This window comes from Anas platyrhynchos, chromosome 1, assembly GCF_047663525.1.
Source record: "Anas platyrhynchos isolate ZD024472 breed Pekin duck chromosome 1, IASCAAS_PekinDuck_T2T, whole genome shotgun sequence".
In the NCBI taxonomy this organism is placed as follows: Eukaryota; Metazoa; Chordata; class Aves; order Anseriformes; family Anatidae; genus Anas; species Anas platyrhynchos.
The window spans coordinates 23,930,226-23,950,500 of NC_092587.1; the positions used below are offsets into that span (position 1 = coordinate 23,930,226).

The following is a 20,275-nucleotide window of genomic DNA, read 5'->3' on the forward strand; positions in this document are numbered from 1 at the left end:
ACTCATCCTGTTTCATAAGCTTACCTCACCTTCATCTTTAACTCCAGGCTCACAGCTCCCTCTGATTCAGTTTCAATACTGACCTTTCAAAACCTAGATTTGAACAACAGTAAAAAGTTACAAGAATTACATATGAAGCAGTCTTTAATGTGGAGGCTTTACTTACTGATGCACTGTTTTTCACAATTTCATCTTTTAATCTAAGTTTGCCTAAGAATCTTATTTTTTTACCAACATTTTTAACATGTTCTTAAGGTGCTGAAAATTAGTAGAGACCTTCAAGACCTTCAAGGAATAATACTTTGCATTCAAACCATCCCTTCTGATTAAGAAATGAGGGCAAAATGTATACATATACGTCAATTAAATGAAAAATGAAAAATAAACTAAGCTGATTATTTATAGCTTGAAAATTAAATGAAATCAAGAAAAGCGTATGAAAAGCATTTGTCTTTTTTTTTGCTCTGGCCTCAGGATATTCTATGATTTATTGTCCTTTTCAAATGGAGCTCTTGGCAAGTTTTTTGGTGGAAAGGTTGCTTTCTATTTGTTTTACATTTTTGTTCTATCCTCTTTCCCAGTGAAAACAATTTGATTTCTTATAACATTGATGCAAGATTTTACAAAATATTTTCACATTTTTCACTTTGGCACTTTCAGACACTCTGAATAAGATAGGACAAGCAGTGACATATCCAAATGTATTTTGCTATAGATCCAACACATCTCTTTTTTACTTGTGCTGAGTAATTCTATTTCATCACATTTGCAGGCATTTGCTTGGTGGCCAGAATTACTGGCTGAGCATGCAGAGAAGTTTTTGTCTCTTTATTCTGTTGATATGGATTCAGCACTTGAAGCACAGCCGCAGGACTCCTGGGACAGCTTCCCACTTTTCCAACTGCTGAATAACTCCCTCAGAAATGACAGTAAGATCTTTTTTTTTTTTTTTTTTTTGCTGTGTGCATAAGATTTTTCCAATGTACCCACACCCCAGAAATGTGTTTCTAATTAATATAATTCTCAAAATAAGTATCAGTGCCCATGTTTATAATATATATATCTTGGTGCTCCATTTTTTGGAATTTGGGTATTTTCTCTTTATCCATGCACCATCCTTATTCTGGCGACCATTCAATATCACAAATTTTGCTTTGTTTTAAATTAATGATGTACAAGTAGCATAATAGGTATTTAATATTTCATGTCTGATCTGTACTGCTTAAATAAAATTATAGTTAATATTTCCTTCTAAGCTGTCATATGCACTACTTTCAGACCAGTTATTATGTTTGTAAAGGTGTTGTAGACATATCATAAATGGGGGAAGATACAAACTGCAAATCAGTATTGTTTTTACTTTGTGTATGTTGTATCATTATTGAAGTTGGTGACCAAAATTTGTTAACTTGCTTTAATTTATCTTCAAAGAGTCAATTTATTTTTTTTTAACCAAGAAAATTGTTTAGATATTATTTTTAAATTTTATTTATTATTTTTAAAATTTCACCTTATTTTACACGGAAAAAAAAATCATAGCATTTTAAAGCACCATAGAGAAAAAAAAAAAAAGTGTGTTGTTTTACATGCTTATTAATATTCTAGTTTTTAAAAATGAGAAAATTACCTGTTTTTTATTATTATTATTATTATTACTATAGAGATTCAAATGCTATTATTTCTAGTCACTTATTGAAGTTATTCCTAATTTTTATATATATTTTTATTATTATTACAGATACAAACAATCAATTTTAACTCTTCCTGGAAAAATTATTTCATGTCTGTGGAAATTCAATAGCTTTTAAGAATTTTAGCTCCGTGTAGGGAAACTGTGTGACCGAAAGAATGGAAAATAGTATTCAAGAGCTTTTCTCCAAGGCGACACATATTGCAACCTTTGTTATTTATCATTGTATATTGTTACCCTTAGCTGCCAAGTGTTTATTGAAATATCTAGGTCATTTCTGTATAGTACCTCTTGGGCACAGCACCATATCATGAAATGGAGCAACTAGCAAATGTCCAGATCACTGTAACACGATAGATGACTACTCTCACGGAGGGAAAGGGACAAGTGGACAGGGCTACTAAACTAAAGCTGAATCTTAAACAGAATTCTTGAGAGTCACTGTTCCTGCACCACATTGGATATGGTCTAGGGCAGAGCGTCGGAACATTAACATACAGTTTTAGAGGTCTCTTTTCATGAATTATGTTTCTGTACCCTTACACATAGCAACACACAAAATGTCGTATTCCTGATAATTTCTTTTTTTTTTTTTACGTGTTGTCTTAGTAAAGAAAACGTATTTCTCTTCACTTAAGATATTTGAAAATGATTGGTCTGGATCCCTTTTTGGACAAAGAAACTGCACAGAATTGCCATGCTGGTGGGTAATGTAAACTTGATTTAGAAAGCTGCTCAGAAGGGTATAGGAATCATGCAGTTGTAGGGTAGATCTCATAAAAGAGTTAGGCTCCTGCAGGGTGGATTCCACATATATTACTTTAAACAGCTGTCAGACCATCTGCTTAAGGTCTAAAATCCAGACTAAAAATCTGAAGTCTATGCTCAGGACACAGTGGGAATTAGGCATTAAAAAAAATAAAAATAAAAATGAAATAAAGAAAAAAGAGTACACCAATGGGGTTAACATGGTGTTACCATTAGGAAGTGCTAACCACAAGCAACCATGTCCAGACTGTTGCCCCATTCTGAAGCTGAAACTCATAAGAGCACCTTTAAAGAGGTGCTTCTACTTTCTTTACTGAAAGCTCCCCTCAAGCCTAAGGCCTACAGATCTGCAAATTCATGTCGCCTTTGCAAGCATACTGGCTCTTCCAGTGTTTTCAGCACCTTCACTGAGCTTCAGTGATGCTGATACAGGATACCGTTCTCCCCATAAACTACATTATTTGAATAAAACTTGGTTTGGGAGCAAAGACATAGTCCTAAACAGTGTATTTAATTACATCTTGGATGAGAAATGAACAGAGACCAGTTTATCTGATGCAATTTTCTTTGGAAATTTCTGTGACCTTACCCTGTAGTACGTGCTTGCCACTATTTCCATAGTCAGCTGCATTTTAAAATAACAGTGGTGATCGCTTTTTTTTACATGGCTAATACTGACAGTATAGTGAGACCCTCTAATCCTTCCTAGGTTCTGGATAATAAAGTGGTTCTGACTGTAATGATACACTAAAATGGTACTAAATACTCATGGAGTGCAAAGGTCAAAGAGAAGTTAGATGTTCTGAGGTTTTGGTTTCTGAAAGCTGTGGAGGTATTTTTCAGTAATCCTAAAAGAAGGATTTGTGGCACCAGTTTTAACTACCTTACTGAGTCATCTGTGTTCTTTTGTGCATTGGTTCCAAGCTGACAGAGGTAATAGAAACAAACAGAGGTTGTTCTTATAGGCAAAGAAGGGAAGGCCTACATGCTGGTAGGCTGCTGATTTTTCTTTCCTTAAAAAATTACATGTATAATAATGCTTAATGATTCAATCAGTCTTGAGAAAGACATTTTATGAAAACTTGGAGAAATATTTTTTCATGTCAAAGTAATTATTAGCAAGATTGTAAAGCCTGAATTGAATGATAAAAAAATGACTGCTGTATTATATGTCACACCTGTATACCAATTTCAGTAATCCCCTAATGGTAATAGATATAGTAAACGACAGTTTCTGGCAAGTGAAAGCCATCTGGAAAATTATACCCTACTTTTCCCCAGAACTCTTGGAAAGAAACCATGGAAATTAGTCACCTTTTAATCGGTGGATATGTTAGCAAGTGGCAAGTGATCATTCTACCGAGAACCAATTCCCAAGTGAAATATAACCACAGTACTTATTCTTTAATTAACATCCTTTTCACCTTGCAAGTGCGTTAAAGTCATTAGAAATAGCTCCCCATGCTTATATAATCAATTTTACAGTCTTCCAAAATGAAATAAATAATTCTGGTTTTACCCTAAATGAAAACCTTTTCCTGAAAACTATCACATCAAGATGGATTTAGAAAAAATCTAAATAGGGAAAAACTGGAATGTGGCCTCATGAGGATAAAAAGGCTAGTGTTAATAATTAACAAGGAGAGTGAAGTGGAGTAAATTAGCCATAATAGAGCCCACAGTGACTGGCAAAGTCACCTCTCATTATCAAAAAACTCATTAGGAAATGAAGAGGTGGAAGTCCCACTGGGTTATTCTCACTCTCTAGCTATATCAGAGATTACTTTTCAGATTTCTTTCAAATGAAGAACTGTTAGGTCACCATATTGCATATTAGGTTAATCTTCAGTGAAATTTGGAGGACTGACACCTGCGTGTTATTCTATCTCAAGAGCTTTAAATGAGCTCAAAGTCTTCAATGCAGGAGTCAGTTTTCATGTAAACCTGACATGAGCAAACTCCAAATGATAAAGAAACAATCTAACGTTTACAGCATTAAAGCAAACTTTCATGTGTGATTATATAACTATGTCACTAAAATATAATTTTTGCAAGAATGAAAATGCATAGTCTTTAAATAAAGATCAAATAAATCAAATGTGTTATTTTATGTAGAATACAGAACATCATACATGATTAAAGCCAAATACTTCAAAGCCAGTATTCATTTTACAATAAGAAGAAACTACATTTTCCAATACAGTATGTAACTGGTCATGAAGTAAAAGGAGGAGGAAGTCCTGACTGAAGCTTTCTTCACATTTCCATGATGGAGGTCTCCGTTTTGAGTCACTTTAAGTTTTTCAATTTTTTCTGACCTTCTTCCACAAAAAATAAGAGTTCAGAGTTATCAGTGATTATTTTTCCATTGTTTTAAGTCTAACCAAAGTACTACTTTAAAAAAAAAAAAAATGAGGGAGCTGTACGATCTTCCTATCTTATAAAATATTTCAGCTTTTCTGACAACTAATAAAAAGTTAACAAACTGGCATGTACTATGGAGGTAGGTAATAGATTGTAGATAACTGTTGTGAATTTTCAAAATCTAGAGGTTTGAAAAAAATAGTGTAGTTGCTTTCATAATTCATATTTTAAAAGTTTGTATTGTTCATACACAATTGTGCCTGACTGTATAAAGCTTTGCAAATTGTAAGAGATAACAGTGCCCAATATCTCTCTATGATAGCAATTATATTTGTAGAAGAAAGATATGGTTTTCCCAGGACTGTATTGTATTTTCTGTAATGAAGACTTTACTTTTTCTCCACTGAGCCTATAAATTACGTTATGAAAGGGACTACTTTAGAAGGCTATTTACTTTCTGTGATTATTTAATTATTCAGATTCATCTTTTTTTTTTTTTCAGTGCTTCAAGAAAGACAGATGTCAATTCCTCTTGTTTTAAGATGGTGTTAGAGAGATCTTTTACTGGCATGTGCATAATTCCATGAAGTGTTTCTATTTTTAGCTTACTTTAGAGGTTTATTAATTTGTATATCTCAATATTCTACTCCTTCCCAAGTTTTTTTTTTCCATTCTTATGTCACTGAACTTTAGCTGTGTCATATGCTGACATGATACACTGTGCTATGTGCTGTTGCTCAGCATTATCACATTAGTGTTTCGTGATAAGCATTGGCACAAATCAGTCAAAACTAGAAGTATTATGAAGTCAGTTCATAACCTTTGTTTTCCATCAAATGTCACTCAGCAAAATACATGTGTACCTGTTCTAACACAACCATGGCACACCTGTCTGATAAAGCTGACTTAGGAAAAAAATATCTTGAGAGTTAGCCTCTTGGAACACATTGCCATTATCATGACTACTGATTGAAAACGGGAATTATCTGATAGTTTTTTTTTTCCAGTGTTGCTGTTGATAGTAGCATAGTGGCAAATAGTACCAAAACTAGCACCATCTTGCTTCTTTGTTACAGGCTTTGCACCACTTTTATACTAGAAATTACGTATATCATCATAGCCCCTGTATTAAACTACAGGATAGACATAGAGAACAATTAGGATTCAAGATAATCAAGGCAAACTTTATATCCACAGAGATACCTTTCATCAAAGCTTACATGTTGCATTAATTGTAGTGGGACTCTTTTGTCAGATCAGGGATTTAGGATTTTTGCTCAGTCCTGTTAGGAGCTTCCTTGAAATCAAAAAATAAAAAATAAAAAAATAAAAATCCAATGAGCTGTTTGTGTCTCTTTGTCTTGTAAAGATGAAATTCTTTGCAGTTTTATTGCAGAAGTTCTGAGAGAAAAATTTTACTCCTTAAATAAATTTACAGCTTGCCTCTACATAGTGTCTCTTTAAAATGGCAAAATACATATCAATTAGTGTATAAGCTGAGACATATGCAGTTTTTGCCAGAATTTAAGTAACTGGTTAACAAAGCTCTATGGAGGCAGAATAAACTATAAACAAGAAATACATAGAAATCTCATCTTTCTTCTTTCAGGGTACTGGATGACTTTCAACTGCTACAAATAGAACATGGAGCTCCAAGGAAACCTCTTTCTTGAAATTTACTATTTTTAACTTGGATTTTAAAATGTGCCAGGAAATCCAAGTGTTGCCTTCCCAAGAATCCTATAGAGAGCAGGATGATTATAGACTGTCTGCCAAAGTGCTAATTTTGCCACTAGTAACGAGGCTTGTGATAACCTGTGCCATTCTTCCCTTCCCTTGATTCTGCAGAAGCTCTTGAGGACAGTTTACTAAGCTGACTCAAGGGTAACTCCCAGGCTTTGCCTAAAATGAAAACAAGCAAAAAGCTTCTGAGGTACATAAGAAAAGTAGATTCTTTTCCTGCAGTTGCAGGAGAAACCTCATTCCAGTGCTGCACTATTATGCTATACTTTTCACCTCTGGTATTCTCATGTCATGTTTTAATATATTTCAACCACATAATAAATAAAGGTTGAATAATATAACATTGTACTGTATTTCAAGAATTTATTTATGTGGGATGTTTCTGTTCCTGCAATACATTTTCCATTGATACTGTGTACATGTTACCTTGCCCTGGCATAGGCTTTCATTTTGTTGTTGTTTGTATGAATATGAGATGGCTCATATGAAGAGCATGTGGGGCATCTATATTGACAAGACAATGGAGAATTAAGCTACATAGCTTTGAAGACAAGTGGTAGTTGAGGGATTTGAAGTGTGGCATTTCCTCAAGGATCTCTTGTTTCCCATCTGCTTTGATGCACAGGTGGTACCTTTTGGTAAGATCAATTCTAATCATAGGGTAGAGTGCCATGAGTCTGATGATGATACTCGGCTCTGTCACTTACCCCAGCACTCTGAGGATTTTTCCCTGCCCTGCAGTAATCCTTGACAAAGATCTCCAGATGGGTAAATTGGATCTGCCATGTCCTCAACCCTGGGAAAACAGAATGCTCACAGAGTTGTTGATCCACGACAGTGCTTATGTGTGTGTGCCCACAGAGGGATCTACTTGGAGGCACAGTCGGAGGAGAAGGCTTGGCATCAGTTTAGATAGTTTCATTTCCCTGCAAAGATTGATGTCAGGATGTTAGGAAAATGATTCAGCTTTCGAAGTTGAACAGCTTTTATTGCCTGTGACTTCTTTAAATTTCGTTCTGACTTCTGAATAACAAGAGCTGCCCTCCTGCCCATGAGGCTCTATTACTGTAATTCCCTGAGTAGGTCTGGTAGCAGAGCATTTCAGCGGTGTGTTCAGAAAACAGTAAACTACAGGCTCATCCCTTCAAGTAGCTGTGATTGCCTGATTAATGCCAGCGCTGAACTGATTCGCTATAAAGCAGCAATATTGACTTAATTGACACGGTTGTATTCTTCTTGTTGTTTTTAAGCTCAAAGTAGCCTTGAAAAATCAGCCTTATACATAGCTTGCTACCAGCCACCTTTTGTTTCTCAAAGGCAGTGCTCATCCACTGTTTACTGTGAACCACGCAGCATGTGGGCAGGCTTCCACGTCTTTCTGCTAATATCCAAATTCTTCTAGGTTGTTGTTATTGTTGGTCACAGATGCTGCAATTTTAAGATATATAAATATAATAAAATAAAAATAACACTGTTTGGAGTGCCTGATACACAATTAAGTAAGCCAGAACTAGCTAGTTAGCAAGTAGTTCTATGAGCAGTGTAAATAATGGAGCATGTTTGTAATGGACCCATAGGTGCTCTCCAGGGTGGATTCTCAGGTGTTTAATAAGAGACAAACTTATGCCACTGCCTTTTTCTCAGTGGAAACTCTAATAATCTCTGTCTGTTACCTAGCTGCCTGTTTTCATGAAACTTCATATTCTGGAGATCTCCACCCCCATGCCTAATATGGTTGAAATTAGCTAAAAATATTGAAATTCTTAGCAAGAGAGAGGCAGGTGGCCAAATGCAGAGGGAGTTTATCTTACCAATCTTCTCCCTTTAGGTGAAAATTGATTCATACATAATTTCCCATCACTGCAAGGATATTTTAAAGAAAATAGTTCTTGGCTTCATTTTTTAAAATCATTTTAAACACACACAAAAAATAGTGTCCAGACATGCTGAACGTTGACATGGTGTTTCTTTGCAGTGCAGGTAGCAATGGGGAACTGAAACTTGATGGCACGTTTTCTCCATAGTTTCCATCTCTCTCAGATTTAGACCGTGGTGAACATCATTCATAAATGGAAGATAAAGGAGTTTCTGGAAGTAGCAGAAATTATTTTGATATGTTATACATGGAGTTGTACTAGTGGTAGAACAAGAAGGTTTTATAGATTCCTGAGATGAATCTGAGATCCCTGCTTATGAGCCCCATGATCTAGCCTTTTAATTCATAGGAAGTGGAGGAAGCCTTCTCAAAATGCAGTTGAGGTACCTGTCCATGCCAAGTGAGAAGTCTGGCAGTAGGAATAAGTGGGAGGGGAAACACAGAAGCCATAAAGGAAAGATACAAATGCCTTCCCTAGAGATGGTACCTGCTCACTGAGCTGAAGAAAAAGCTGAAGAAAGGCACACAATACTTAAAAACAGCAGAATAAGGGTGGGAGAAAATAAGGGCTGCCAACACCATGAAAATGTCTCCCTGTGTCTCAGTTTTCCTACATGACACATGGGAATATCCTTATGGGTCCTAATAATAGGATTCAAGGGTGAACACAGATATGCAAAACATGAAACTGATATACTCCCTTGGTGCGGTAGGACATACATAGACGCAATGAGGGTAAGGCTTTGTTAAAGAGCATTTTAAGGGCTATCAGGATGAGCAGTGGTGATGGCAAATTTATTTTTAGTTTTTTAGGTGTTTTTTTTTTTAGGTCTTCAGTTTACATTGTGCATACAGTTTTTCATGCAGTAAATCCTGGCTGTGAAGCAGGTAATATTCTACTTCTCGTAGTTGCTTTACTTCTCTTGAGAAAGGCTTCATGCTTATGCCCCACCAGCCATCTCTGTTTCTTTCAAAAAGCAAGAGAAAACCTCTCACTGTTTTATATCATCAGCTTCCCTAAGCATTTTAAGCAACTAGTTTGCAGCATTTCTTTTAAATAGTTGGTGGGCTTTAAATGGTGGGCTCTGGCATGCTGAACAGGCATACTGAAACACGTTGAATGTAGGTATGGGCAGTGATTCAGGACTTCGCTGGTTCCTGAGGGCACAGAGGAGATGGGTAAACTGTTCTTAATCCCCCAAACACTCTTACATGTATGTCACATACTGCCTTTTTCCTGTAAGCTCTCTGAAGGAAAGGCTGTATATCTTTATATTTTTGCACATAGCATATTGAAGCTGGAATGGTTTATTGTAACCTCTGTTATCCTTGACATAAGGAGAATAAAAATAATTGAATTATATTCAAATACTTTTTTTTTTTCTTTTCTCTTGGTTCTGTCTTGTCTAAGTATAGAACAAAATTTCTAAGGCTTATATTTAGTGAAGTGTATTTTAAAAAGATGAAAAAGTGTTCTGGCTCGACAAAACAGTTAGGTATGTGCCTGATTTTCATAACAGTGACATTGAAAAATGTGCTGCAGAATCTTCATGAAGAACTTCATTTTTTATTTTATTTATTTATTTATTTATTTATTTATGAACAGTGCTTCCTACACAAGCTGTGTGACACTATATGTACTTGTTCTTAAAATGCTTTTATGTTCTAAAACATTTTAAGAGATATTCTTTCCTATAGGAAAATAAATTATGGGAAGGCCTGATGGTTTTGTTTGTGTTTTGTTTCTTTTTAAAGCATTTTTGTGCAATGGAAAGTTTCACAAGCACTTGCAAGAAATTTTTGTTCCCATGGTCATCCGCTACATTGATCTCATGGAATCATCAATTGCCCAGTCCATTCACAGAGGTCTTGAACAAGAATCGTGGCAACCTGTCAAGTAAGTGTTTTTTACAAGATTTGTACAAAGCTCATGCTTTGTACAAATTAGAGCTTTCTCTCTAATCAGGTGCTCTCCCCCATTGTCCTCTAAATTTTTTATGGTATTCCTACATTGTTTATTTCTTCACAGGAGCATCAGCAACAGTCTTCCTAATGTAGCTCTTCCAAAAGTTCCAAGTTTGCCTCTTAATCTTCCACAAATGCCTAGCTTTACTACACCAACCTGGATGACTTCTATGTATGACTCCACGTGTGTATTCTTCAATAACCTTCTGACTGTATGTCAGCTCTGCATGGCCTTGCTAGTGTTCTGTGCAGCTGTATTTGGATTGCATGGTGTTTATGATACCTTAGTTGGAAATTATTGTTTCTTGGGAGTGAGCCAAGCATGGAATGCTAGTGAGTTGTGCTTTCTAGTGTATTAAAATGTAGCAGTTTTAAACTTGATAACTTAGAAAATCAACTTGGCAAAGGTCTGTCGTAATGAATGGTGTTTTATACCCTAAGCAACATAACTACTCTTATTGATTAATAAGCAGTTTGGAACTTTTTGAATACTTTATTTTAGATCATAAAATGAGGCAACCTGTCATATTTTTGCTTGGGTTTGGTTAACTCATTGTACGTATAAATTGGGTCTGAAAACATTTATAAAATAAATATCCATACTACAGGGAAATAGTAAAAGTTAATCAGTACCCAGAACAGAAGTGTATCTATTTCTTTGTCTATTTCAAATATATATATGTATTTTATTTTTTTCCCGACACTCGTGTTCTTTTCTTTAGTGAAAGGGAGGGGGAGAGAGATAGCAGACATGCCATGCCCTGTTCTGCAGGAGTGCTTCCATAGTTACAGGCCAGAATTCTCTGTGTGTGGACACATTCATCTATATTTGAGGAAAGCTCAAGAAGAACATTGTTTTAGCTCAAGTTGTATTATAATATGAATGTGAATGACTTCAACAAACATATATTTAGCACACAAAGCCTGATAATATAATTTCAGACTAACTATTGTTTTCTCAAGTTTTGTGACAGAGAAGCACTCAGATCCATTACTGTGAGAGTTGATAGTTTGTGCTCTGCCAGATGTCTGGCAATTGTCTGTTGAGTATTATGATTGTTTTTCTGCTGCTAATTCCTCTAAAAGTTTACCAAAAAAACACTTTTAATCCTTCTCTTTGGTGGCTTATGCAAGTCATTTCAGTTTTGAGTACAAACTATTTGGTCTTCTGCTACTCCGTCTAACTGACCTTTGTCTAGTTATTCCTGCCCTTTCAAGGGTTACTTGTTTTTTTTTGTTTTGTTTGTTTTGTTTTGTTTTTGTTTTTGTTTTGTTTTGTTGGTTGTTTTTTGTTTGTTTGTTTTTGTTTTGTTTTGTTTTGTTTTTTAAGAATAGCTTTCAGAGTTGTTACAACTCTAGATGTGGCCTTCTTACAGTCTGTATTCTAGCAGCCCCAGTAATTAATAAGTATGTAATAATAATAATAATAATAATTAATAAATATTAAGTATGGATTCTGGTTGGAGGATTATACTGGTAGATCTCTTCTAAATGAAGGCTTTGGTGTAGCAATAAATACCTAGACAATATTGTGAAAATCTGAGTACCATGAAACTCAGCCATTGGCACCTCCCCATGTACATATTTTAGAATTAAGGTATGTGGTGTATATGGGAAAGTATGAATAACATCATAAACTAACTGGTGAGGTTTTGAAAGCATCAGTGAGCACTGAGGTTCATGTGAGGTTCATCTGCAGCTTCTCAGGAGAAGTGGGGACGAGTGCTGTTCCAGCTGTGGGGTCTGCACATTGCCTCCGAAAGGCTGTCATCCCCTTTCAGTTGCCCCTTGCACCACGCCAGAAAAAAAGATCTGCCAAGGCATTGGCTCTATTGTAAGCAACTCTTCACCTTCTTTTTCCCCAAAAGTAGAGCCTCGAAGTTCTATTTTAGGAATGAGGTGTACATTTACTTTCAAGATTTTAGGTAGTATTAAGTTACCTTTGTAATACTGTGGAATTCAGGTAGTATTTTAAGAATCAGCATACCTGCATTTGACTGAAAAGCCAGGTAACTTGGCCATCTATTTTATTTGAATCAAAAAACAAAACCAGTTTGACTGAAGGCATTGTAAGCCAGCTCTTCCTCTCAAACTAATGAATTTATTCTTTCCTGCTGGTTACAGCATCTCAGCTTCCAGCATTGGAAGTGTTTTGTGGTTGGTTTTTTTTTTTCATTATTACATGAAAGAACAGAGTTGTGTTTATTGCCCTGCTGCTTCCACCGCAGTCTTTTCAGGAAAAACAGAGGTCCCTCTTCTAGTTAAATTCTCCATTGGGAAGTAACCAAAGTTCCTGTTCTCTAACCCCTGTTTCCTGTGAGCTTTCCCTTTCATTATGAGGAACACCCACCTTAAAAGGACTAGGGTGGCGTATTGTACAGAGTCAGTGGAAGCACATGAATTCATGAGCTGTGGATCTCCTCTGTCAGTAGTTGCAGGTGGCTCCAACTGACACCCCCAAGTCCTTCTCTCCCCGTCCACTGTGCTCCCTCCTCCAGGCCTCATGGCTGAAGCTTTGGCAAGATGACTAAGTATGTCACTATGTTGTGCTGGGCTTCTCTATTTTTGAAAGTAATGATTTTATCCAGTTAATCAGTATTAAATTGAATTACGCAATGAAGAATTACAGGCAAGAAAACTGAGACAAAGAAGTCTGCAAGTAAACTGAGTTATTTTTAAATGTTTGCTAAGTCTCGTGTCTATTGCAGTTGTAGTAGGAAGAGTTTTCATATTCTCCAAGCTTTATTAATATATAAGCCTTAGTACATGATTATGAGTTTGTATTCATAGGAGCTCTTAAGTCCAGAGTCTCGAGTCTGTTCATATTCAACAGAGCTGATAACATGCCTACCTAAGAAATTTTGCTGAATAGAAAGACATGAAAATATATTAGGCATTTCTTCGCATGTCTTATTGATAAATGTTACAATATTTTCCTCTGTATCACTTAAAAATTGCTCAAATCCTTTTGAACATTACTAGAGAATATTGTTTATCACTTTTAGTTAACTTTTTTTTTTTCCTTAATCATATGTTTTGCAGCAGAAAATATATACTACTTATAACAGTTCTTAAGATCATTACTTCATTTCCAGTTGTTTTAGCTTAATGTTTTATTATTGGACATTAGAAAGAGATGAAAAGAGGAACGTGTTCTGTGTAGTAGTCTGTTTCTCTTGATTGGTCTCTGGAGAGGATAACTCACAGGACACCTTGGCTAGACGTACAGCGCACTGTGAATTGCTGTTGCATTTGGCTAAAGATAATCTCCTAAAAGTTTGAATATTCTGTAAAAGCTTTTAATTAGACAGAATGAGGCATTTCTAATTATTCATTAATTTAAATACATTACTTTAAATTACATTTCTGTTCCTTTTTTTTTTTTTTTAAATTTAATTTCTCTACCTCTTCTGGACCAGGCTTTTAAATTAGATTCAAGGGTGATTGTAGTTCTTTACATTTAATTTTTTTATTATTATTATTTTCAAAGCAGGCATGGCATAGATTCACTGACCAAAAATATTGTAGGTATGGATCTGAGATTGTCTGTTGTTATCTTATGCCACCATAGAACATTGGGTTCAGTGAATCTCAAGGCTGGAGAAACATAGGATAAGATATGTGCTTGCAGTAGGACACTTCTCTCTTCTCTACTGACCAGAGTAGGCAAAACCAAAGGAAATGTTCTTCCTGCTATGGCCTAGCTATACCGAGTGGCAGAGGGAGCAGTTGCAATGCTCTGACTGTCACACACAAGGACATGGTCTGAATATGAGCTCTCTTGCTGGACCTGTCTGTGTGTTTGTGCATGCTGAATAAGTCATGGGGGCACATTTCAGCACTGTTTTGGGGAGTTACATCTGTAGTGCCACAATTGTTCCTGGCATAGTGCTTACCTGTGGGAAAGTGGAAGGTGGCAATCATTTGTGTTTTTAAGGATGGGTAGTTAAAAATATAGCCTTAAGTAAGACTGACAGAGTAGTGAAACTTAGCTGAGATGGTCCCTTCCTGTGGAATATGGAGTTTTGAATTCAAGGCAAGTATGGCAAGCTCTTATTGAGCATTCTGGTAGATGAATGAATGCTACAGGCCATATTTAATTTCTTCCAAAATAGTTTCATTTAAGAAGAAAGAAGAATTAAGAAGAATGTTTTGTTTACTTAAGCCTGAATTTGCCTCAGTCTTGAACTAAGCAGAAGGAACTGAGAGGTAGCTGACCCTAATGTATTTGAGGGACCACACACAAGCTGTTACTTGCTGTGGCAAAGCTCTACTCCAGTCTTTCCCCTCACCTACTGATGAAAAGTAGAGAGTTGGTGCAATTGCCATTGATTCTGTAATTACTGGAAATCCTTTTCTGTTGAAGGTATTCTCAGTTGACTTTCTGAGCCTTGAGTATACATATTCATGGGAGGTTGTAGAGCTGGAGCCCACAAACAGGGCTCATAAAGAATGTAGAACTGGTGCTGTGTTTTGTAACACTCCCCACAAAACACAAACGGGTTATAATTCAGCAATAAACTTAAAAATAAACAATTGCAGTAATTCATAAAATTACCATAATTGAGGCATGTGTTGACAATTAATATTATTTGCAACACTTTTACACAATAAGGCCCAGGAAAAAAAAAAAAAACAAATATCTTGAAGTCCAACTAAAGCAAGTATCTGGTACAAGCAGAAGAAACAAGTTGTTTGAAACCACTGTTCTCGGCAGCAGCAAGCAAACAAATTGGATATTTGTGCCTAGATGTGTGAACTAGGAAAGAATAGTTTCTGTTGTAGCACTTCATTTTCCTCCCCCATCTGATTAGTATAATACAGTAGTCAAATTCAAAAGTCATTGGAAGATGCTGAATAAAAATTGAAGAATGGAACATCAAAATCCTATGAGAAGAGAATGAATGAATTAGCGGTTCTGACAGAATGAATTAGTGTTTCATGAACCTGTGTCTATTACCACATTTATTATAATTTGAAACTTTACTTGGTAGTATAATGAAACCAAATTAAGTGGCTACCAGGGAGTGAACGTGCATAAGAATACATTGATGTTATTGAGAGCACATGAGTCCTCCTGAGTCTTAAAGAATTTCATTTGGAATTCCATTAGGATAAAAAAAAAAGAAATTATGGACGGATAAAAAAATGGTAAAACTGTATGATCTGTTGATGAAAAAGAGTAGTTCTGTTTCTTGAGGAAGTATGTTTTGTTTTCTAGAAAATGTGCTCTTATCAACTGTAATATGGACTGGCATTGCCCCCAGTTCTGTCACTAAAAAGTTCATCTTCTTTTACCCCATCTGTCTCAAAAATTGACTCCATCATTTTCAAATCAAATATTGCACATATTATAACATCTACAGCTTTACTCATTGACAGTGTACAAAGCAGATATAATGAAATCTTCAATATTTGATGTCATGTAACTTAATAAATGGTCCAACAGAATTGTAGACTTTTTGAGGAGTTTTGGTGGTTTGTTATTGATATTTCTTAATTAAACAGTGTGGTGTATAAAAGCACTCCCCACTCAGCTCTAACCTTAACAGGTAACATCCCTGATTACAATTTGTAATCTTAGCTGTCTCCTGGGCCTTTTTCCTGTTTCTGCTGCTTTCTTTCAGGAGGACAGTACAATGTAAAATTAGCAATTACTGTTAAAAATAAGTGGTGAATGTGTATACATGGTGATATGTGAGACCTGTATGAAACTGTGGAATATCCTCCTGTGTGTAGTGAAGACATCAAAACATGCAACATTTAAGTCAGTTGCTTGGGCCTAACCTTTTCCTTAGGCAGGTGTCCGTGCACCCAGCTTCTCCCTGGCTCCCCACTCCTCCTGGCCTGGCTGTCCTTTGTGGCGCTGAGACAGCACAGCAGAAGACATCGATGGCTCTGAAGTAGTGGTAGCATGAAGACGGAGGGGAAAAGGGATGGCTGCATGGATCTGGAAGATGGTGGGGTGCTGTAGGACCAAAGCAGTGCTCCTGCTGCATCCATGCCACCTCTCCTAAGCCTTGAGCGTGTGCAGTGCTTCAGGCCTTGCTTCACATTACTACTTGCTGTCACGGCTTGCCTAGTGTGGCCTGGTGTTAGTGCTGCTGAGATGTTAGAGGTCTTTTCTGCTTTTCATTTTGTTTGCTTATTTTTTAACCTGACTCTCCCCAGTCCTCAACACACTCAGCACTCACTGTCTCCTTCCATATGAGCTGCGGTCACTTACGCTTTGGCAATTGTGTTCTTTTGCCATGAGGTAGAAGAAAGAAAATTACAGTTGTGATACATTTAAGCTATTTGAATGTGAATTAAGACTGCCAGGCACTTTTTGTTGTTTGTGTCACTAACATCCTGGAATGCTGTTCTATGTAGTATTGTGGCTCCCTGAGCAATAAGCCAGGCTTTGCAATACAAGACATCATGAGAATATTAGTTAATTCACATTGACAGTGGAAGTGTAACCATACTTACTGCTAAGATTTGTCTTAAAATGTAGCACTTGGTTCAGGGCAGAAGAAGAACTTGAAAACATGGATGATCTGAGGTGATACAGAGCTGTATTAATCCCCCATTTTGTTTTTGCACAAATTTCTTTAAATGGTTCCTGTTCTCTTTTTTTTTCCACTGAGATCTGATGTTATTCACTCTGCTTAAATTAATGAGTATTTATCAAGGGACTGTTTGTCTGGGTATTTTTTCTATGATATAACTACTAGTGTCCTCATTTCTTTGGTAGTTTTATTTACCTGAGTTATGAAAGGAAGAAAATGTATGCAAAATCTTAACCATTTTAAAAGGTCCTAACAAATTAATATTTGTTTATCCTTTATTTTTCCAGTCTTGCTCTGAAATTTAGCTACATCATTTCTCCATGTTCCCTATCATCCCACCTAGCCTCCCTTAACCTGCCATATTTCTCATCTTAAAGTTGAAATTATTTTAAATTTCCCATTACAATTTTCACATCCTCAGAATAAGAGCATTCTGATGAGCATTCTGATGTACGATGAGATACAGTGAAGTGAAGGAGGAAGAGGGGGTGGTGATAAGGAAATCTTGTGCTAGATAACTTTGCAACAAATAGGATAGACACCCATACATTTATCTTCTGTCTCCTGGGGATTTTGTTTTGTTTTGTTTCTTATAGAAATGGCTCGGCTACATCAGAAGATCTTTTTTGGAAACTGGATGCTCTACAGATGTTTGTTTTTGATCTTCACTGGCCAGAACCAGAATTTGCCCACCACTTAGAACAGAGACTTAAACTCATGGCCACTGACATGATAGAAGCCTGCGTTAAAAGGTACAGTTGAAATGACCAATTGAAAATGGGGAGAGATTTGAAAATTAACATAGGAACAATTATACTGGTGCACAGATGTGAATCAGTATAAGAATCCTGTTTCCTGCAATGATCAGCAGCAGATGTATAGGGAAAGGTCATAGGAATCAGGGCAAGTGAAAGGGATCATGACATCTATTTCCCAGCACATGAGAACCAGCAATTTGACAAAATCTGCAAAATAGCAAGGAGAATTTCTACATATGTGAGCGGTCCCTTGGAAGTCAATGACACATCTTGTTTCCATTCCATATTTTTGGCAAATGCTAACACATTTTAGAATTCTACTGATAAAAAAAATATACATTTCAATTCTCCATTATGATGTTAGTCTTTACTTTCTGTTAATGATATTAGTTCATTTATCATTTTAGAGTACTAAGAAAGTTACTCTAAGAAAGATATTGCAAACTAAAGAGGATACAGCATTTCATATAAGAAAGGAAGAGCATCTATGAACCATCCAACTAAAACTGTTTTATATCACTAAGTGTCTGGAAATTCCACAGAAAACATTATGTTGTTTTTTGTTTTGTTTTGTTTTGTTTTGTTTTGTTTTGTTTGTTTTCTTAACCTGCATGTTATAATTATGGGCATATTCTTCTAAGTTAATCATAGGTGATCTGAAAAGATCTCTGCCATAGTTTTCAGTAAATGTCATTGAATTTAGAATAAATATCTGTACGTATAGAAAATTTACAGGGATCTCTTATTAAGTTCCTCAGAAGCCATGATTCCACATACAGAGAAAATTTAGTCCAAACACAAGAAAATACTGATTTAGAAAAAATAAAATAAGAGAATGAGGAAAAAGTAAAAAAAAAAAAAAAAAAAAAAAAAAAAAAAGTTTGTAGACAATTCAACAGTGTCAAACAGAAAAATTAGAACAGTGATATGGAGGGCTAAAGAAAAAGAAAACCTTTGATACAGGAATACTTGTTCCCATTTTGTAAAATACTGTGTCAATTTCTGCTATGCACATTTACAAATAAGCGTGGAAATAAAACATTTTTATATTTATGTATTCTGAACTATTAGTATTTATTTTATTGATGTTACTCCTTATTTGTACTGGTATGAGAATAGGTTTTTTTTGTGTTATGAATCTCATGATATATCTTATGTTTCAATATAAATATTCATATTTGCTTAATAATAAACTCCTTCGATGAAATTCCCTTTTCTAACAAAAGGAGGATTTTTGAATTATATTTCTTAGAAGCAAGTACTTGTTATGGTAAACTACATTTTAACATAGAAGAGATGGAAAACATTGGGTTTTTTTATTGCTTTAAATCATTCTTAGTCACCATACAAGGAAGCATATTGTTATCTAGTAGGCAAGAAGATAATACTTTTATTATTCAAATGCATTAGCTGAAGCAGTGAAGAACCTTGAGATTACCATCAATACAATTGTTTATTGAATGGATGGATATTCTGCATTTACAGAATTTCATTTCTAAAATCTCCTTACGTGGATGTATAGTCATGTTAAGTCAAGATGTTTAGATAAGGTTTATACATTTTTGTAATGGTTGTTCAGAATTATCAGAGACTCATTTTATGAATTGTGTTCTAATAAACAGAACAAGAATTGCATTTGAACTCAAGCTGCAAAAGACAAACAAATCAACAGACTTGCGTATTCCTTCTTCTCTGTGTACAATGTTTAATGTCTTAGTTGATGCCAAAAAACAGACAGCTAAACTCTGCATTCTGGATGGAGGGCAAGAGGTAAGTGAAATTTTGTATGCTTAATTCCTATGTTCAGTTAATCTGAAATGTCTCACTCCATGGACTGTCTCTAGTAGATTAATTTCAAATTAACTGAAAGGTGTCATGTAGCACTCTGTACAAGAGCTTGCATAGACTGCTCCTTAGAAGCATCACTCAAAACACTACCCCTTATCCTCCACCAGAGAAGACACAGAGTGCTTCTGTAATTTATTTGCTGTGACCTGTAAGTCTGTAGACAATCAGAGGATTTCTTGATTCACAGCCACTCTGGGAATTTCTCTTGAGTTACAGCAGATCATCAGCCCTCTTCAGGACTCTATTGTAATAGTAAAATAGAGCCAAAACATTGTCCTTTGCAGCCAGGTTTTAATTGAGTAAGATTTGTTTTAATTGGCTCATACACTTAGCACTCATGCCTGTGAACATGATGAAAATAGAGGAAAGAAATAATCAGCTAATTTAATGGGATTTGTTTTTGATTTCCAAGGTCAGAGATCATTTTGGTAGTCGTCTGCTACTGGGATTGTAGATTCTCCACAGTTGAAGCACTGATGTATTTTTGAAGGAAATACAGGCTTTACTGGCTACTGTACTTCCCATTTTGTCACTCTCAGCAGGAATAATGCACAAAGTGAAAAAGGGCATACTGTGTACACTAGTGAGATTACCAGCATAAAATTAAAACCGTTCTTGCTATGCATTAGTACTAATGCATTAGTGTAATCTTGTTTTGGAGAGAGAGTAAAAATATTTGTCAGAACTTGGCAACAAAAATGTGCTTTGGACA

At 35.7% G+C, this 20,275-nt stretch overlaps 1 protein-coding gene across 11 annotated transcripts in view; it reads left to right on the forward strand.

Annotated features, from left to right (window-relative positions):
• Nucleotides 1-20,275, forward strand: part of CADPS2 (calcium dependent secretion activator 2) — a 312,136-nt gene that overhangs the window by 249,539 nt on the left and 42,322 nt on the right. For 6 of the 11 annotated variants that reach the window (XR_011806831.1, XM_072033275.1, XM_072033291.1 and 3 more), the window contains 5 exons: nt 773-929; nt 10,197-10,338; nt 10,471-10,590; nt 17,554-17,709; nt 19,338-19,485. Coding sequence is in view for 10 of the 11 variants with exons in the window: in XM_072033275.1 (XP_071889376.1) it covers nt 773-929; nt 10,197-10,338; nt 10,471-10,590; nt 17,554-17,709; nt 19,338-19,485 (723 nt within the window). In the remaining variant the exon portion in view is untranslated. The remainder of the gene's footprint in view (nt 1-772; nt 930-10,196; nt 10,339-10,470; nt 10,591-17,553; nt 17,710-19,337; nt 19,486-20,275) is intronic. The other 5 variants (XM_072033281.1, XM_038184296.2, XM_038184310.2 and 2 more) reach the window with 2 other exon arrangements.